At 44.6% G+C, this 18,690-nt stretch overlaps 1 protein-coding gene across 7 annotated transcripts in view; it reads right to left on the bottom strand.

The window, feature by feature from the left end:
- Positions 1–18,690, bottom strand: part of GRAMD4 (GRAM domain containing 4) — a 119,769-nt gene that overhangs the window by 14,659 nt on the left and 86,420 nt on the right. For 3 of the 7 annotated variants that reach the window (XM_068401631.1, XM_068401633.1, XM_068401634.1), the window contains 2 exons: positions 18,544–18,612; positions 17,305–17,549 (listed from right to left, as the gene is read on the bottom strand). In XM_068401631.1, coding sequence (XP_068257732.1) covers positions 17,448–17,549; positions 18,544–18,612 — 171 coding nt within the window. In that variant the 3' untranslated portion in view covers positions 17,305–17,447. Of the gene's footprint in view, positions 1–13,701; positions 16,000–17,304; positions 17,550–18,543; positions 18,613–18,690 lie in introns of those variants that run through there. The other 4 variants (XM_068401629.1, XM_068401630.1, XM_068401632.1 and 1 more) reach the window with 2 other exon arrangements.

Here is an 18,690-nt window from a genome sequence, read left to right as displayed (position 1 = left end):
GGAAGCAGTGGCAGACAGACCCTAAAGCCAGGTGCTGGGACAAAAGTAGTTCCAGTTGTGCCTCCTGCCATTCAAAGGCTGCTGCAGCAGCTGTAAGCAGCAGCCACCTGCCTCTGAAATCAGTTTCCTCACTTGTTCGGAGACTCAGGATATAACAAGATCCTCATTTTCAGAAGTAAAAAAGAATTCGGCCTTGGATAGCAGGTGATATATTTACATTTCAGTTCAAACTTTTTTTTCTTAACAGGCAAATGAGAGGGACTTTTATATTTCAGGTGCCTCATAAAAATACTCATAGTAACTTTACTTTAATAACCCCTATATGTCATATCTGGGACTTCAGACTCCTCTCACCTCATGTAAGTCTTAAGCCAAAGTAACATCAGCGACACCAGCAGCACAGTCTGCCACTTCATCTTTTTTATTTTATTTTGCTACCTTAACTCTTCCCCTTCTCCCTTCCTCCCCCTAGTTGCTCCATACTTGTAAGATTTTTGCTCACTAAAATCTCTTTTATGTAATACATATTCCATTAAACAAGAGATTTTGGAGTCACATGCTTGATGTATGAGCTTAGTAAGGACAAATTCATAATGGACCCAGTTTGTAGGGAAATGGCACTGCAGGGTGCACCCATCCCTGTATTAGACCCGTTTTCACGTCCCATTTGCTGCTGGCCAAGGGATGACGGCTGTTGCCTGGCTGTGCCAACCACATCTCACTGGTATGGCATCCAGTATCATCTGTCCCCATACAAGGCCTGTCAGCAGGGTGGGAGCATCCTTCCAAATGCTGGAGGGCATCACAACTTCCTGCTGGCATCAATAACCAAAACCACGCCGTGCAATAATTCTTACGGATAAGAAACACATTTACTTAATTCACTGAAGGGAAGAATATAATATCATATTTTGAAACAGTCCCCAAAAGACTAAAAGAAAGGCAGGCGTGTCTGGACAGTGCCAGCTTCCCCCACTGGTGCTGCTCGAAGGCTCCTCTCCTGCTTCTGCCCCAGCCACCTGCCCAGTGGATCATCCTCCATGCCCTTCTCTGCAGCCATCAGCCCCACGGAGCTCGCCAGGCACTTCACATGCCAGCATCAGTGATGCCTTTCATTCATTTAAAGACCCCTAGCAAAGACATACATCCTGACAGGCAGAGAGGTGTCCTATGGTGAGTGCTGGGGTTTTCTCCCTGTCTGCTCCCTTTTTGAGCCTTGCAGTTAGGGTCTCCTTCAGCCCCCCTTCAGGTCCCCCAGTTAGGTTCCTAATTCAAAGCTACTGGCCCACAAGCACAGCATCACCTCTGCAGTTCTTCAGTTGAAGTGCCAAGGGTGGTGGCACATGGAGTCCCACCACTGAGCTTTACATCTGTGAGGACTTGAGGGTCCAAAAAGTTTGGGAACCAGTTTAACATCTTCAGAGGTTTCCCTTCCCTGGTACCACTGCAGTGGGGCCAGTTTCCTCACAGAGCACGTTTGATGTCAGACCAGTGATGGAGGATGTCCCTGAAGGTATTTTAATTAGTCCAAACTGGCTTATTCTACCGTAGAGGATCACAAAGGTCCCGTAGCTTTATTGTCACTGAGCTGATGCGTCTGATAGCAGCCTGCATCAGATCTGCTTGCCATTAAATCATTAACGGTACATAAAAATTGAAAATAAATCAGGCTACTAGTCACCAGACTTTGGCCATTTCGTAATCTCCTGAAACACACAAAAATAGCTATGCTAATGACAGTGTTATGAATCCGGTTTTCTTGCTCATCATTACCATTTTAAAATGGCTTAAAAGGACTAGTAATCACCATAGCAACAAAGCAGCAGTCAGGAGGACTACTATCAAGAGAATTTGGTGTCTTAAAAGGGAATGTGGTTTTTAACAACTTTTCAATGAGACCTGGGTTTCTTCTGATTTTGAACCTGATAACAGACCAGAAAGAAACAGGAAGAAAGTATGAGCATTCTCATGAAAGCACTGAATATCCCCAAATCTACACTTCTTATTTATTGATGCGAAGTTTCAGGGGCATAAATAGAGAAGCAAGTAGGAATTAGTACATCAGGAAGGATCCAAGTATGCATTGGGGTAAGTAACACATTCCAGTAGCAAAAAGGCAATGTTACACCTGGGAAAGCAAATAACTGAGGTCTGGAAGAAGACCACGGTCCCTTGCTATACTTCAGGCTTCGGGGTTTCTCTTTATAATGACTTTTCCTGCTTCTGCCTTCTCCTTCCATTGGTAAACACTCACAGACCCTTAAAATGACCTATCATGGTATACATCACAGTGTAGCATCGTTATTTTAGTTGTTCCTTAGACACTGGCAACAACAGTTAATTATATTATAGATGAGAGAAAAATTTTTAAAAAAGTGTGCTACTGCCTGGCCTAAAAGTTTAGATCTGCTTATAGAAAATAATGACATTGAAATAGTTATCGTCATCTGTTTTCTCTTTCCTACCCTTCCCTGTTTCTGGAAGACTTGATAGGTCTCAGGAAGAAACAAACTGAGTTAAATAGATATAACAAAACTGTTTAAATCATATCTACACACATGCCCAACAAACTCACTGGATAAAAACTACTCCTGTGAAAACCGAGCCAGCTGCAGCTGAGGTCGGAGTGCTGGAATGTTCCTCTGCCACGAGCCCTTCACCAGCACATGGCAGCAGGGGCAGGGGTTCTGGGTCCTGGGCTGGGAAGCAGAGGGGAAGCCAGAGGCCAGTTTCTTGTTGGCCAGATCCTACCCCCTACTTACATTACCTTGCCAAGCCACTGACCACAGCAGGGCTCTGGGCTTCCCAAAAAGAAGGATAGCTCTTCCTCTCCAAAATGCCTGACAGTAGTTGTTCTATTTAAGCACTAAGGTAAAATAGACAGCAGGTACAGGCAAGATGCCTGCTTGCATGCAGGCATTGTTTAGCAGCCTTGGAGGACAGGGTTTTCCAGTGCACAGTCCCTTCTACCCTTATAAAAAGGCAGCGGCGAGTACTTTCTGCTCTGGAGGGGCTCTCCCTTGGCATGCTGCAGTGCCACGCAGCTCAGGGACCGTGCCCTGAGAGCCAAGGCACGAGGCAGGTGTACCCTACGGGGTTTGGAGCCCGGGAGCAAGCCGTGGGCAGATGATGGGCTAGGGGAGCGGTAGACAGCTACCCCCAGCCATGCTGGCCAGCCCTGGGCTGCTCAAGTTACTGATTAAACACGACAGACATCACACCATTGAAGGCAAAGACCTTTTCCCACCTATTTCCAGTGCGTTGGCCTTGCTGGAGCCTGAGAAAGCCGCACATACCCTGCCAGAGATGAGCCTCTCCAGACTTCTGCATCAGGAGGTGCGAGAATTTATATTACTTCAGCCTTTAGCCTCCACTTTGGTATAAAAGCATTTCAGTATTACAGAGCACCTGGATTAACTGCATTACTTCTCTTCTTGCAATGCACAAACACAGTTTTCTTCTCATAAGGGGCTTGGGGGCATGTCAAAAACTTGCACCCCGATGCCACTCTAATCACTATGTATGGAGACCTTTTTGAAGACCTGCACACTGGTCTGTAGCCAGATGATATTTTCACGTCACTGCTGACGAGTGTGTAGAAACTGCCTATGAGCGGATCTAAAGCAGAGCAGTTCCTTCAAGTTCCTCTCCTTCATTATTAAATACCAGCAGACAGACTCACCTCCAGGCTGTCCCCAGCCATGTCCAGGGCTCAGGGAGGATGCAGTTCATCTTTGACAGTGAGCTGAATGCAGCGGGACACACCAGGCAAGAGCTCACAGGAAAACACATTGGTTAAAATAGCCATCCCAGAGGTCTTGGAGGTGCCCAGCTGAGCAATGTCCTGGGTGGTGGAGCCCTCCAGCTCCAGCCCAGCAATCCTTGTACCACATGGGGACGAGTGGCTCTTCCCCATCCTTCGCACAGGAGCACGTCACCCTCACAGCTCAACAGGGTCCTGCACATTGGCGTGCAGGCTCTGCACACCGGGCTCTGCACCCCCAGGCCCTGCTGATAGTGCTTCTGATCTGCAGACTTGGCCTCTGAAAAGGAGAGACCAGGTAGCTCCTGCACTTCAAGAACTGCAGAAAGCCCAGACACAAACAGTTACCTTAATAAAAGAGGATAAACGACGCAGGACAGGCGAGACTCTCCTCTGAAACGGTGCCCCTCTCTCCCCATCATGGCTGCTCTCATTACCTTGGCACAAGGCACAGTGAGAGCAGCACAGTCATTCCCGCACAGAGTTGGCTGATTGAAAACATAACAGACGTGATAAAATGTGGAACAACAGGGTGGAAACAAGGGTAAAACAGCCTAAACAAGAACTCTGTTTTGCTAAGGGAAAAGTTCAGGTTTTGACTGAAACCTTTCTGGCTGTACCCCCAGGAGGGAAGAGCAGGACCCCTTCCACATCTGCCCACCCATCGTGGCTTGGGGACGGTACTGGCCCAACATGGCAGTTGCCAGAGGCGCAAAACCCAGGTGCTTCTGTCACTTGTCCTACCTGGGACAAGCTCGAGTGTGAGGGGGTGACGACCTTCCTGGCCAAGAGGAGAATGAAGCAGTGACTTGTACCCATCCGGGAACTGCAGAGGGACAGCACCTCACTCCAACTGCTCCTTGTGCTGGGGGAACATGAGCTGCTTCCTCCCACCTCCCTGTACAGCTGTGTAGGAGCCTGGAGCTCGGTGCAGGCTCCTCCGACCAGTTGCTAAAGCCAGCAGAGCAGCACAAGCTGGGCTTGGAGGAGTCATCAAGACTGCAGGAGCTGTGGGTGTCCCCCGGGCTGACAAGCTTAGAATCATAGAATGGTTTGGGTTGGAAGGGACCTTAAAGATCATCTAGTTCCAACCCCCCTGCCATGGGCAGTGACACTTTCCACTAGACCAGGTTGCTCAAAGCCCCATCCAACCTGGCCTTGAACACTGCCAGGGAGGGGGCATCCACAGCTTTTCTGGGCAACTGGTTCCAGTGTATCACCACCCTCACAGTAAAGAATTTCTTCCTAATATCTAATCTAAATCTCCCCTCTTTCAGTTTAAAACCATTACTTCAGCTTCAGCCAGCTCTGTCCATTTGGACAACTACAAGGCTGAGTGCCCACCAAAGGAGCTTTAAAGCACAGAATCACAGAATCACAGAATGTTAGGGATTGGAAGGGACCTCGAAAGATCATCTAGTCCAATCCCCCTGCCAGAGCAGGATTACCTAGACCATATCACACAGGAACGCGTCCAGACGGGTTTTGAATGTCTCCAGAGAAGGAGACTCCACAACCTCTCTGGGCAGCCTGTTCCAGTGTTCGGTCACCCCCACTGTAAAGAAGTTTTTCCTCATATTTATGTGGAACCTCCTGTGTTCCAGCTTGCACCCATTGCCCCTTGTCCTGTCAAGGGATGTCACTGAGAAGAGCCTGGCTCCATCCTCATGACATTTGCCCTTTACATATTTATAAACATTAATGAGGTCACCCCTCAGTCTCCTCTTCTCTAAGCTAAAGAGACCCAGCTCCCTCAGCCTCTCCTCATAAGGGAGATGTTCCACTCCCTTAATCATCTTCGTGGCTCTGCGCTGGACTCTCTCTAGCAGTTCCCTGTCCTTCTTGAACTGAGGGGCCCAGAACTGGACACAATATTCCAGATGCGGCCTCACCAGGGCAGAGAAGAGGGGGAGGAGAACCTCTCTTGACCTGCTAACCACACCCCTTCTAATACACCCCAGGATGCCATTGGCCTTCTTGACCACAAGGGCACACTGCTGGCTCATGGTCATCCTGCTGTCCACTAGGACCCTCAGGTCCCTTCCCCTCCGCCGCTCTCCAACAGGTTTGTCCCCAACTTGTACTCATACATGGGGTTGTTCTTGCCCAGATGCAGGACTCTACACTTGCCCTTGTTATATTTCATTAAGTTTCTCCCCGCCCAACTCTCCAGCCTGTCTAGGTCCCTCTGAATGGCTGCGAAGCCTTCCGGTGTGTCAGCCACTCCTCCCAGTTTTGTGTCATCAGCGAACTTGCTGACAGTGCACTCTATTCCCTCATCCAAGTCATTAATGAACATATTGAATAGTACTGGTCCCAGTACCGACCCTTGAGGGACTCCGCTAGACACAGGCCTCGAACTGGACTCTGTCCCATTGACCACCACTCTCTGGCTTCTTTCCTTCAGCCAGTTCACAATCCACCTCACTACCCGATCATCCAGACCACACTTCCTCAGTTTAGCTGCGAGGATGCTGTGGGAGACTGTGTAAAACGCTTTACTGAAATCGAGATAGACCACATCCACAGCTTTACCACCATCTATCCACCGGGTTACGTCCTCATAAAAGGCTATCAAGTTGGTTGAGCATGACTTCCCCTTGGTGAAGCCATGCTGAGTGCCCCTAATGATCCCCCTATCCTTGATATGCCTAGAGACAGCATCAAGAACAAGTTGTTCCATCACCTTTCCAGGGATGGAGGTGAGGCTGACCGGTCTGTAGTTACCCGGGTCCTCCTTCTTGCCCTTTTTGAAGACTGGAGTGACATTCGCTTTCCTCCAGTCCACAGGCACCTCTCCTGTTGCCCACGACTTAGCAAAGATGATGGAGAGTGACCTAGCAATGACTTCCGCCAGCTCCCTCAGCACCCGCGGGTGCATCCCATCAGGGCCCATGGATTTATGGACGTCCAGATTGTTTAATTGGTCCCTGACCCAGCCCTCATCAACCAAGACAGATTCCTCCTCTATCCTGACTTCTTCTGGGGCCTCAGGGGTCCGGGGCTCCAAGCACCTACATTTGGGATTTAATCCCTCTTGGAGATCCAGCCTTGCCAGAAATCAGAAGTCTGAGTGAGTTTGTCACCACTGTGCCCCCCTGTCAGTGTCCTGTTGCACAGCATGTGGCATCTCCTGCCAAGTGCTCAGGTCTCCTCTCATCGCCTGATCTGTTGCTGAGAAATTTGATGCGATTGCCGAAATGACACTGCTGAAATCAGGGGGAAAGTGTCTCTCATCAGGGCTTTCCTGATAAGTAATGAAAAAAATCTAATTCCTAAAAACAGGAACTACTACTTAGAAGTAACTGAAACCTGGAATCTATATTTTTATTTTATATTGTCCAGTAAAAATATTAGCAGCAAGGAGGATTATAATACAGTGTTATAAAGTATCTCAGCCATACAATAACATAAAGGAACTTGTGTGATGTGTTTTCACATGGTCAGGCTCCCAGAGCTGTCATAGGAACCTTTCAACAGCCGCAGTGCCCCAAGCCACAGGCAGTGCCCAGTGACGAGCCGGGCACGTCGGGCACAGCCACATGGTCCCTGCTCCAGTCTGGTGCTGGTGAGCTCCTTGACTCGGACAGCCGATGCTTTCAAAAAGCAAGGGAGCAAAATCAGAAAGATGGAGGTAAATACAGCAAATGTTGAAATAGCCAGCACCAGTGCAAGGCCACAGATCTGCGTGTGTTTAACAGCGAGATAGTATTTTCTTTGCAGACTGAGGGTACAGGGGCACAACAGGAGCAGGACACACCCCATCTGACAATGCAAGTTATTCCCATCTAGGTTTTAAGAGCATCAAGTGTTAGAAACTGTGGATGCCTGAGGAAAAAGCTCATTCAGGTGTGTGTGAACAGGGGTCTGGTAAGCCTGAGCTTTCCCCCAGCAGCCGCCACTGCTGGTACAACCAGCGCCATGTCTGCACGCAGCTTGCAAGTCACGGATGAGATTTTTTGCAGAGATTCAGGACACGAGCACCACCAGCAGCTTCCTTCTCACACAGGCTGACCATCTGATCTTCTATCTACCTGCAATTTATACCAACCCGTGTCTGAACCTCTCAAGCTGGGTCAAGTATAGGTTTGCCCAAGCTGCACTTTAAAGGGATGATGAGCATTGGGCATAGAGGAGAACGGGGAGAGCGTTGCGCTTCCTTGGGGGGAAGCTGCAAGAAATGAGATAAAACTGTTTCTGCCAGTTATTCTCCCCACCCCCTTTTGCTAAAGGAGGCACCACAGCTTTCTTCTGGCAAAAAAAACCCTCATCCCAGGTCCAACCTTCTAGAAGCCGAATTTCCCAGCAGATTTAACTGGGAAGTGATTAACCAGCTAAAGCAGGCAGGAGCACTCCCAGCCTTGCACTATCACAGGTTCCAGGCAATGCCAGAGAAGTCTCCCAGCGACAGGAGCACCCGAGCGGTGCCACCACCTCCTGAGCCACACGGTGGCCCTCAGACCCTGCAGAACCACGGGGAGGCTGGAGACAGCTTCGGGAACTGAAATGGAGAGAGCTGGAGGAGCACGATGGCTGGGCAGGGGCTAAGGGCCTGGAAAAAGAGGAGTTACCTTCGTGCGAATGCATCTGCTGTGCACTGAGAGGTAAGTTTTTGGCCCGTTTGTCAGTGCACACAGCTACAGTGTGCACAAGGACAGATGAAGAAAAGAGAAGGCAAAACTGGAGAGTAACATGGGTTAAAAAAACCCCCAACAAATAAATCCTTTTTTTTTTTCAATTTAACAACATCCAAGATCCTTACTTGTGATTTTTAGGAGGAGAACACACTGCCCCGCAGGTAAGTCTTCTGCTCCTCCTGCATGGGTGCTCCAAGAGAGCCACCTCACCTGCCCCCAGCTTCCAAGAGGGACCAGCCCAACTCCATGCAGTGCTTCAGAGCCGCAGCCCCGGAGACAACGTGCTCAAACAGAAAGCTCACGACGTCTCCTGGCCGTGCTTCCTGGCTCCCCTAAACCGTCCCTGCTCTGATGGCAACGACCCAAAAAACTAGATGAGCAACTACCACCCCCTCCTCACCTTCTTTTTGCCAGCTCTGGTTGAAGTTTTGAGAGAAGGAGCAGGGAAAAAGTCAGTGCTTGAAGGAATCGGATTTAGCAGTTAAATGTAGCTCTAACAACAGAATACCGACTCTCTAAATAGTTGCACAATCAGGTTTTGTGCAGAGTTAATTGCACAGAGACGTTCGTTTTAGCTCAGTTTCTTTGCATTATTCTTTAATATTATAAACTCAGGACTAGTCTTTAATGCTTACCCAATTTATATTCAAAAGTTACCTCCGAAATCTGATGGACATTGCAAAACTGAAAAGGGGAATGTAGAGGCAATTGTATAGATCAGGTCCGTTATGGTCACCAAAAACACACCCAGGGCTGCAGATCCAAGGGCAGTGAAGCCAGCCTGTAACCGCTTGCTGTGCTGGAAAGGGAGACGTACACTGCTCTTCTCATTGCTCTCAGGTCCTCTGCCGGGCTTCTGTCATTTTAGGAAGGTCTGGTGAGCCCTAGGCCTGGCATAAGGTAGGTGGCAGGAGGTAGGGAGCTCCTAGTTTGGTGTGAAACCGTAGTCAGCTTAAAATGTTTCCTGAAGCACAGGACAGAGTTTGGGCTTTTCAAGAAGGTGTTTACCCAGTGGGACCTGGAGCCTGGCACACCTGTAGAAGTAGATGTTGAAGGGCTTCTGTCGTTTACAATTTAGGAGAAAGCTGTATGGTGCATGGTAAGGCTTCACCAAGCAGTCCACGTTGTCAGGAATATAAACAATAAAACTACTCAAATATTAGAAATAAATCTTAGGCATGAGTTAGTAGAGCAGCATGTCCGGTTGTCTGCTGAGGCCATATATGATTTTTTTGCATGTTCATTTTCCCCAAAAGTCACGAAATGCAACTGATGTTTGCCACAGTGACCCTGCATGAAGATCATGGTGGGTCATATTTGAAAAGGGCAGTTAGGGCAATACAATAAAACCCCATTCTTCACATAAACATTCTATTTACACTTCTTGGCATATTTAAAACTAGAGTGTCAACATATTTACACGTCTTTGAAGACAGCATCTCTCCTTTTCCAAAAGCCCTTCTGAGCTCTGCTCAGCCACAGATGGTAGGGGGAGCACCCACAGCTGTCACAAGTCCAGTTTTGGACTCAAAGCTGCCTGTCCCCAGCATCCCATCTGTCCTCCCTTCCATCATACACTATTTCAAGTCCTGCATCACCTAGACCAAGTCCATGGCTTAACTTCCCTCCACTGTGCTTTGCTTTCCTTGGAAAGTGCACAGAGTCACTCATCTTGCAGAAGGATTTGAGCACAGACACAGATGCCACCACTCCATGAGCTATGCAGTTGGGGTTGCTTATTTTGGAAAGTCGTAGGGGTCAACACACCATGAGAAACAATGTGAAGCTCCATCTACGAGCAGGAAGATGATTTTCTGAGACATCTCCCCTGCCAGGTGAGCACTGTGAGCAATGATGATGCCCTGTGTAGCTTTGGAAACTTTCCTAGAGCATGTCTGCTAACCAACACCATTCAGATGTTTCCTGCAAGCATCCAAAAGACAGAGTATTGCGTGAAAAACCCATCTGAACACAGGAAAGCCTTGCACTAATACACTAAACCCCAGCCTCTATGAGTAAAGCAAGGTAAATGCTACTGTTATATATACAAGCCACAAAGAAATGTCCAATGGAGTTCGCTGTTAGCTTGCACTCCAGGACCCACCCCTAGCTTTTCCCAAATAGCATCTAGAAGATTTAATCTTTTTCCCTGACCTTTTTTTCACCGACTTAGCTGTGAGAGGGTAAAACCTCACGGCCTGTGCTGAAGAGACTAGCATGGAGATGCCTGAAGAAGTATTAGCTTAGGTTCAAACAGTCCTTCCCAAATACCATTTTGCAGGAGGCAGCTATTTCTACGTTCAGCTAGACTATAAGGTAAAAGCCAGCCACAAATTACTAAATGAAGTAGGGATGAAAAGAAATTTCTCATCTAGGCATGCAAGTGCTAGTAGGATTTTATCCATTCACATGAGATCATTAAGAGATGAAATAAAGAGTGGGGGATAAAGAAAAGGGATGCAGCAGTCTACACGGGCCAAGTGGTTTTGGAGGAAAGTTTATATATGCGCATGAGGAGAAGAAAGAAAGAAGCATAAAGGAAAACAGAGAATTAGGGGAGGGTGAAGCATAAGGCAGAGGCTATAGAATAACCAAAGTTAGTAGTTAATAGAAAAACATAGTGAAAGAGGAAGATTGAAAGAAGTAATTCTCCACATATAACTATTTGCTTCAACAGAGGATGCAAAAGCAGAGATTTTGCCTAATTCACGTAAGTGGTGAAGCTCACAAGGTACAGGGAAAAGCCAGGTATTTAAACACAGGAGGTATTTATCCTCCCCTCATCCTCCCTGTCTCCCAACCAAATCCAACCTGGCCAAATACAGCATCAGTGCAGGCTAAATATCGTACCAAAGATGTTCACAACAACCACACCCTTGAGGCACCACATGAAGCTCAACTTCCAGAGCACACACAGCCCAGCGAGGACACTGTTGCTGCAAGGGGCTGTTCCCTTCACAACACCCTGACTTCTCTGACACAGAAAAGGAAGACTCACATCTCCAGTTCCTTTTTCTCATGATGTAGGAAAAATATTTGAAGGTCTGAGGGGAGCCAGTATTTTGTGACTGAAACATTTAGCTTATCCTAAAACTGTTTAAATGGAGGAATTTAGTGAATCCAGTGATTCAGTAGAGGAACTCAGACTTAAGGATTATTTAAAAGTAACAGCAAAGAACATCCCTCAGCTTGTCCAAGCTCAATACTGTAACTGTCCTTTACCATTAATCCTCGTACTGCACAAGGCTGTGCTTTTATCTGCTCATCTGCATTAAGCCAGTGTGTGCTGGTGACACCCTGCAGACCACTGTCAGCATAGACTCAATTTGTTTGGAAAGGACCTTTAAGATAGAGTCCAACCGTTAACCCAGCACTGCCAAGTCCACCACTAAACCATGGCCCTAAGCACCACATCTACTCGTCTTTTAAATACCTCCAGGGATGGTGACTCAGCCACTTCCCTGGGGAGCCTGTTCCAACGCTTGATAACCCTTTCCATGAAGAAATCTTCCCTGATATCCAATCTAAACCTTCCCTGGCACAACTTGAGGCTGTTTCCTCTCATCCTATCACTTGTTACCTGGGAGAAGAGACCAATACCCACCTCGCTACAACCTCCCTTCAGGTAGTTGTAGAGAGCGATAAGGTCTCACCTCAGCCTCCTTTTCTCCAGACTAAACAACCCCAGGTCCCTCAGCCGCTCCTCATAAGACTTGTTCTCCAGACCCTTCACCAGCTTCGTTGCCCTTCTTTGGACTCTCTCCAGCACCTCAATGTCTTTCTTGTAGTGAGGGGCCCAAAACTGAATACAGTATTCGAGGTGCAGCCTCACCAGTGCTGAGCACAGGGGGACGATCGCTTCCCTAGTCCTGCTGGCCACACTATTTCTGATACAAGCCAGGATGCCATTGGCCTTCTTGGCCACCTGGGCACACTGCTGGCTCATGTTCAGCCGGTCATCGAGCAACACCCCCAGGTCCTTTCCTTGCATAGGTGTTGGAGTTGCATGGAGAGCAAGTAAAAGGCTCATTCAATTGAATTCTATTAATTTAACGGGCTGATAAAGTGAGCTTGAGAACCCAAGTGCTGTTTTCAGGAAGAGCGTCCCTCCCTCCCAAGTGCTGTGCAGTTCATGGCCAAAATGAGACTTCCAGGCTCCACACTCTCCTTCCACGAGGCTTGAGGCAGGCAGGGTTGAATCCAACCACTGCAGATGCAACTCATCTTGTACAAATATTTGATGAAAAATGCATTAAAGTAGTGCAAGTGTGAAGCTAAGTATTCTCAGAATACATAAAATATCACCTTAAAAGCACCATTGCGTCGCTGCCATCATGAGAAAACGACATATTGAAATAAATAGAGCAGCACGCATTCGCGAGTGGAGGATCTGTTACAGACTGATCTATTTCAGCTGAGCAAGACACAGAAAGGAGCATTGTAGAGGCAAACAAACAGGCCTGGATTAGATGACCAGGCAGCTCCCTCCTGGCATTACATTCTGAACTGCAGACAAAGGCCTGTGCACCCAGTGAAAGCCAGTGCCGGGCAGCGAGCCTCCCTGGCACGCACCATGGATAAAGCAGCCCTGCCATTTATCCCCAACAGGGTCACAGGTGACACAGAAGCACAGCCAAAAGCTCAGCAGTTCTGTCCACGCCGCTGTGATCGATGAGCTGAAGTGACCGCAGATGCTGCAGAAGAACAGCCATAACTGGATGCGAAATGCTTCTGCTGAGCACACCTCCTGCATTCCTCTGGGGTGGAAAAGGGCTTATTCTTACCTCCAGTGCCCACCTGTAGCACAGGCTGCACCTACTTGTTTTGTGGAGGAGCTCTGGCCGATACGAGTTTGTACTCTTACGGACAGCCTTGTGTCACCCACGACCTCCTGCAGTGGCAGCATCTTAGAAATCACCGGTTGCTTTTTCATTCCTTAAACTAACCGTGTGATTACAAAGTGACAGATGTACTTACAGACAAAGATCTAACCAAAAATATACGTATGCTCTCCAATACATTAACAGGGTTATTTAAAATAAAAGCATGTTCCTTGGGCTTCAAAAGCAGTGAGAAGCAAAACCCACCTGCCTCCCCCCTAGTGACGGACTTGAGGTGGCTGTGAATCTGCCAAAAAGCACTAACTCACCTCATCTCAAGAAATCAGGCATAGTTTTGATAGATAAGTTATTAAAGTTTGTAAAAAGTGTTAGCACAAAGCATTTTTAGGTTTATTTAAATAAAAATTATAATTTATACAAGACTTTTTAAACAAACAAGATTTTCTTAAAAAATGTACAGGGCAAATCATTTGTTATTTCAATTCTTCATACAGTATAAGTCTTTTGTCAAACAAAAGTTACACTGATAATGAATTATTTACAACTTCAAAATATAGACTCAGACTTCAGACATAAAAATTTTAACATCCATTATATTTCAATGATTAGTAGAAATTAAACATCTGCCAAAATGTACAGAATTCAATCAAAACTACCAGTGTTTTTAATACAAGTTTAAGTAGCCAAAAAAAAGTACTTCCTTTCATCTCTTCACGATTGGGTAAAATCTTTTTTCTCTTTGTCTGCAGGAACAAGGGTAGGGTTTTGCTGCTGGCATCCTGTGTGATGTTGCTGCCAATAAATAGCTTGTTTCATTCAATCTTGCCTCACGAAAGCTACAGTGCACAGAAAGGCATGATTTCATATTTCAGCTTTTTTTTTTGCCTTTTGAATTTAAATGGCCACCGATAAAGAACTCAAGCAGTCAGTTTTCATCTCCCTTTTTTTTTTTCTCTTTAAAAGGGACTCAAACTAACCAATGCACTTCTAAAGAAGTCAAATCCAATTACACGTGAATGATCCAGCAATGAACCACAGATATCAACAGAATTGCAAACATAAACAGCAAACGGACAGACAGAATGACAAGAACATCACTTTCTGCTGTTAGAAAGTAGCACTTCACATTAAGTGGTGTGACCCAGCCTGTTACTGAAGAACAGCAGGCTATACTGCAAAACTACGTAGGAAGGTTGGAATTTAAGGTGAACTTCAGTGTACTTACACAAGTCAAGTATATATTTACTCACTGTCCGTCCCCTCCTGCCCTCCAAACCCATGCGGGTGTAGCGGGAGGAAAAGCACAGGAGTAGGTGCAAGCAAACACACCGAGGTTATCTTCTAGTGTCTCTGATGTTACCTACGCCTTTTGTAGCAGGAACCTGGGCAACCCAACGTAAAGTGAACTTTGCAAAATATGTACACAGATGTTTCTCAGTTATATTACAAGTCTATTTTTTAAAAAAAATCCAGTCTGTTTTCTATATATTAGAATGAAACAAAGTTGCATTGCAGTTTGCACTAGGTTTACTGCTTTAACAATTGCTAATTATTACGTTCACACTGTTAAAGTGTGGATTAGTTTCAAACGTCAACACATTAGATTTTACAAGAAGTTTCTAATTTCTTTGTCCAGAAAAAAAATTTTAAGAGCATATTGTACGCATGAGGCATTTCAGTCTGGGAAAAGGATAATGACTTCTCTTCTCCCTCTCCAAAGCCTAGGTATGGTTAATTGTCCTGGCACCATCAGCATGGGACCTGTAGCTCTGCCAGGAACCAGAACCTAGGACAACCCTATATACTAGGGTCAACCAGTGAAGGGTGGGAGGGGGAGGAGGTAATAAGTGCAAGTCAACTGATTTCCTACTGAAACTGCTGTTATGATCAGAGTGAAGGTATAAATTACACTTGAAAAATGATACAAAAATAAGAAAAAGAGCATGCTCTCTGTAAAAAATATAGTTTTCTGTTTCTTCAAAAAAAAAAAAAGGGATAACCTTAAACACACCCAAGGGATTTTTTTTCTTAAGACAAAATGAATGAATCTGATTAAGATTTATATAACATTAAGCGATTTTAATGCCTATTTGTTAGCCACACTTACTATTCAAGGAAGCTTCTAGGAAGGAAAGCCAAATGATAATACACAGCAATTACAAAAAGAGATTAATTGATTTTAAATTAGGTTTGATAAGAAAAATTAAAGATCAAGGATTTTTACTTAAACATAAAACCTGAATGTGTAAAGTGAAGAAACCATAAACTGTGAAGCTACATCCATATGACATGGTGGCAAAATGGATTGCCCACCAGCTTCACTTATATTTTAAGTTTTCAGGCCCTGAGTTACACCAACCACACCTAAGGAGCTGTTAGAAATGCACCCCTTTTTCAGGTCACGTAAAGACACGTTGAAGTGCTACTCTAAAGGGAGAACTCAAAAAGAGCATTTTAGGTATTACGGTGGATTCTCCCCGACTCTTGTTCACATTTCCACCCAGGGCATAGAGTTTTGCCCCATCAGTGTTTCACTTTACAATACCCAACCAAATCACAGTATTCAACAGTATTTCTCCATATCAAGTGCATATTAAGTTCTTCATATCAGACCTCTACATCGCCAGACGGAAATAAGGTTTGTACATTTTGACTGCCACCTTCTTCATTACTGCTGCATTTAACTAAAAACTGTGCTAAGAGTTAAACATCCTTTGGTGTTTGTCTCCCCTCTCCCTCTTCATTTTACTCCTTTTCCCTATAAAGAAAGAAAATCCCTTTTTAAAAAAAGGGAAGAAAAACCCATGAAATTAAGTTCAATTTTACATAAGAATTTGCATCTCAATTGCTTTTTTTGGGGGACATTCATATCATGTCTGGAGACATCCATACTACTCAACTCAAAACACAGCAAAGGAAGAGACATACTGGAAGGCCTGGTGTAACTCCTTCTGTGCTTTCATGCAAATACAAATAAATTTCTAAACCTCTCAGATGGGTGCTATTATATAGAGTATAAAAGCTTTCTAATATTAAAGACAAAGGTCAATATGTGCTTTGCTGCTAAAAAGGCCTGAGAGAGTTTAGAGAAGGAGCACAGCCTTCCTGTTTTACCTGGCAGTTGGGTTTAATTGTTACTAAAACTTAATTTTGCAAGGCGAAAGACAGCAACGTACCAGTGCCCTTCAAATTATGCTTTGTAAAGGAACTAGTGCTTTCAGCTGCTATATTATAAGATTATTTTATTGCAAGGTAACTCAAGAGAAAAGCCAAATTAAAAAAAAAGTGTCATGTCTCAGTTTAATGTAATTATTCCCACCTGCCCCAACACAAAAATCCTGCAAGTCTTTAATGCATTAACATACAAACCCCTTGTACATACAACATGTACAATAGTTGAGCCCTTCTATGACAATTATCTACAGAAATACAAATATATGATGCCTAACATTTCAGGAACAACATTTTGGTGTCCTCTTTAATAAAAAGTATCTGCCTGCCTTCCTTCCTCTTACTTTGATTAATTAGGAAAGGAAGATATAGTTACAAACCTTCTCCTCCAATTCACTCTACAAGCAATTTAAATTTCTACGCAGGAAAAATTTAACCTAACCAAATTGGTAAAATATCCTTCTGCAATGCAAGAATTAGCAAGAAGGAGTTATTGTAAGTGCAGTTATAAATATGGAAATACTAAGATGACAATACTTCCTTGGTGTTGCTACCAGTTTTAATAAAGAACCCAATTAAAAAACTCTGAGCTGAAGAAAGACTTCAGGCTGCTGTAGTCATCATTCTCACATCTCGGGGAAAAACAACTAAGACAAAGGGACAAATGTATCCCTAGTGATATCAGTGGAGTTAAAGGGATCAATCTGTTTCACTTCGTTATTTAGTCAGTTCTCCAAGTAACTTCCCAGCTTTTAATGTCAGTAAATAAACATTAAAAGTGCTTAATGTGCAAGGCTAATAGTGATGATAGCACTTTCACTGCTTTGTTTCATTTTGTTTTTTGTTTTTTTTTTTTTTACAAAAACGTTAAAAACAAACATGAAGGCATATATAAAATACACTTGATTTATGTAACAGATAGAATATAAACCACCAGACAAGAAAAATTATTGCAAAGTAGATGAGGATGTTCATTTTTTTCACTACCAAGTTGTAAAATAAGAAAGTTTCCTTTAGATCTTCTAAGGTAAGATACTAGCTCTCACTGCTTGATGATGCAGAGGTTATTTTCACATATTGGTTGAAAATTGTCTCAAAAGCTTCATCTCTGTGTACCATGGCACCAAACACCAAAGGCTAAATGACAGAAGAAAAATCATGTCAGTCCAGAAAAGAAAAATCTTCCTCTAGGTATAGTTTTGGCCAAATCATTAGGAACAGGGCATGAACTGAACTCAAAGTGCATTAATAAAGACACAAAAATCCTTTTCTCTACTAAATCCTTGGATATATGGCAGAGTTTCTAAGATTTTTTCACTTCATCATCATCCTCTTCAAACAACCATCGTATGAAATGCATCTGCACAGACTATTAGCAATGGAGAACACTTCAACTCTTTTTCCTCTCCATCTGCTCAGTGCATTGATGTTTTCCTGATTGACCTCTGCCTCCATTAAAGATTTTTAAAAATCTTTATCAGTGCCTCTTCGTTTCTACTCAGAGTATTTGTATTTAGGTAGATGAACATTTTCAACCTCATAATGAAGAAGTACTCTCAATAACAACAAGCAGAAAGCTTGGTACAACAGTTGTGTGACTTGGAGAAAAGTTATTTATAGATGATTAGTTTAAAATAAGGTTCAGACATATGTCAAAAAAAGCTTCAGTCACGCAAAGGGTATTTCAGGCTTAGAGAAGCTTAAATCTTTAGCACCATAAGACTGAAATAGGAAAAGTGCATCTGAGGGTCAGGCCTTCCACCCCAAAGCTTCCTCACCCACAGATACTCTCAAGCCATCAGCTTCTCGTTCCAGACTGTTCAGCATAGCAGCCCCCATGCTCCTACTGAAGGATGTTGAGGGAGTGGTCAATGGAGGTAATGAAATAATGGAGCAGAAAGGATGGAGCAATTCTTTCTTAAGTGTTACAGTAAAATAGTCCAGATGCAGTAGAACAAGCTAAATGGTTAAATCAGTCAAATACACAGAAAAATAGACACGTGAATTAAAAAAAAAAAAAAGCCAAACACTGGCATAAGGGGGAAGAAAAAGCCTTTATGCTGGTGCTAGCCAGAGAAGAAGACAAAAAGGGCATGAAGTCAACACAATACAGATACAACTAGCTACTTACTTTTTGTGTAGACGGTGTTGATACAGCAATACCCATCCCTGATCCCGGGAGAACAGAGAGCACTTTATACTAAAAAGAAAAAAACCACACAGATCAAAGATATCTTACGTACTGAACGACTGCAAAAGGTGCTGAGAAGGTTACACG

This window comes from Nyctibius grandis, chromosome 5, assembly GCF_013368605.1.
Source record: "Nyctibius grandis isolate bNycGra1 chromosome 5, bNycGra1.pri, whole genome shotgun sequence".
Taxonomy (NCBI): domain Eukaryota; kingdom Metazoa; phylum Chordata; class Aves; order Nyctibiiformes; family Nyctibiidae; genus Nyctibius; species Nyctibius grandis.
The sequence above is the reverse complement of the archived record's forward strand: the minus strand, read 5'-3'. Positions and strand labels throughout refer to the sequence as shown.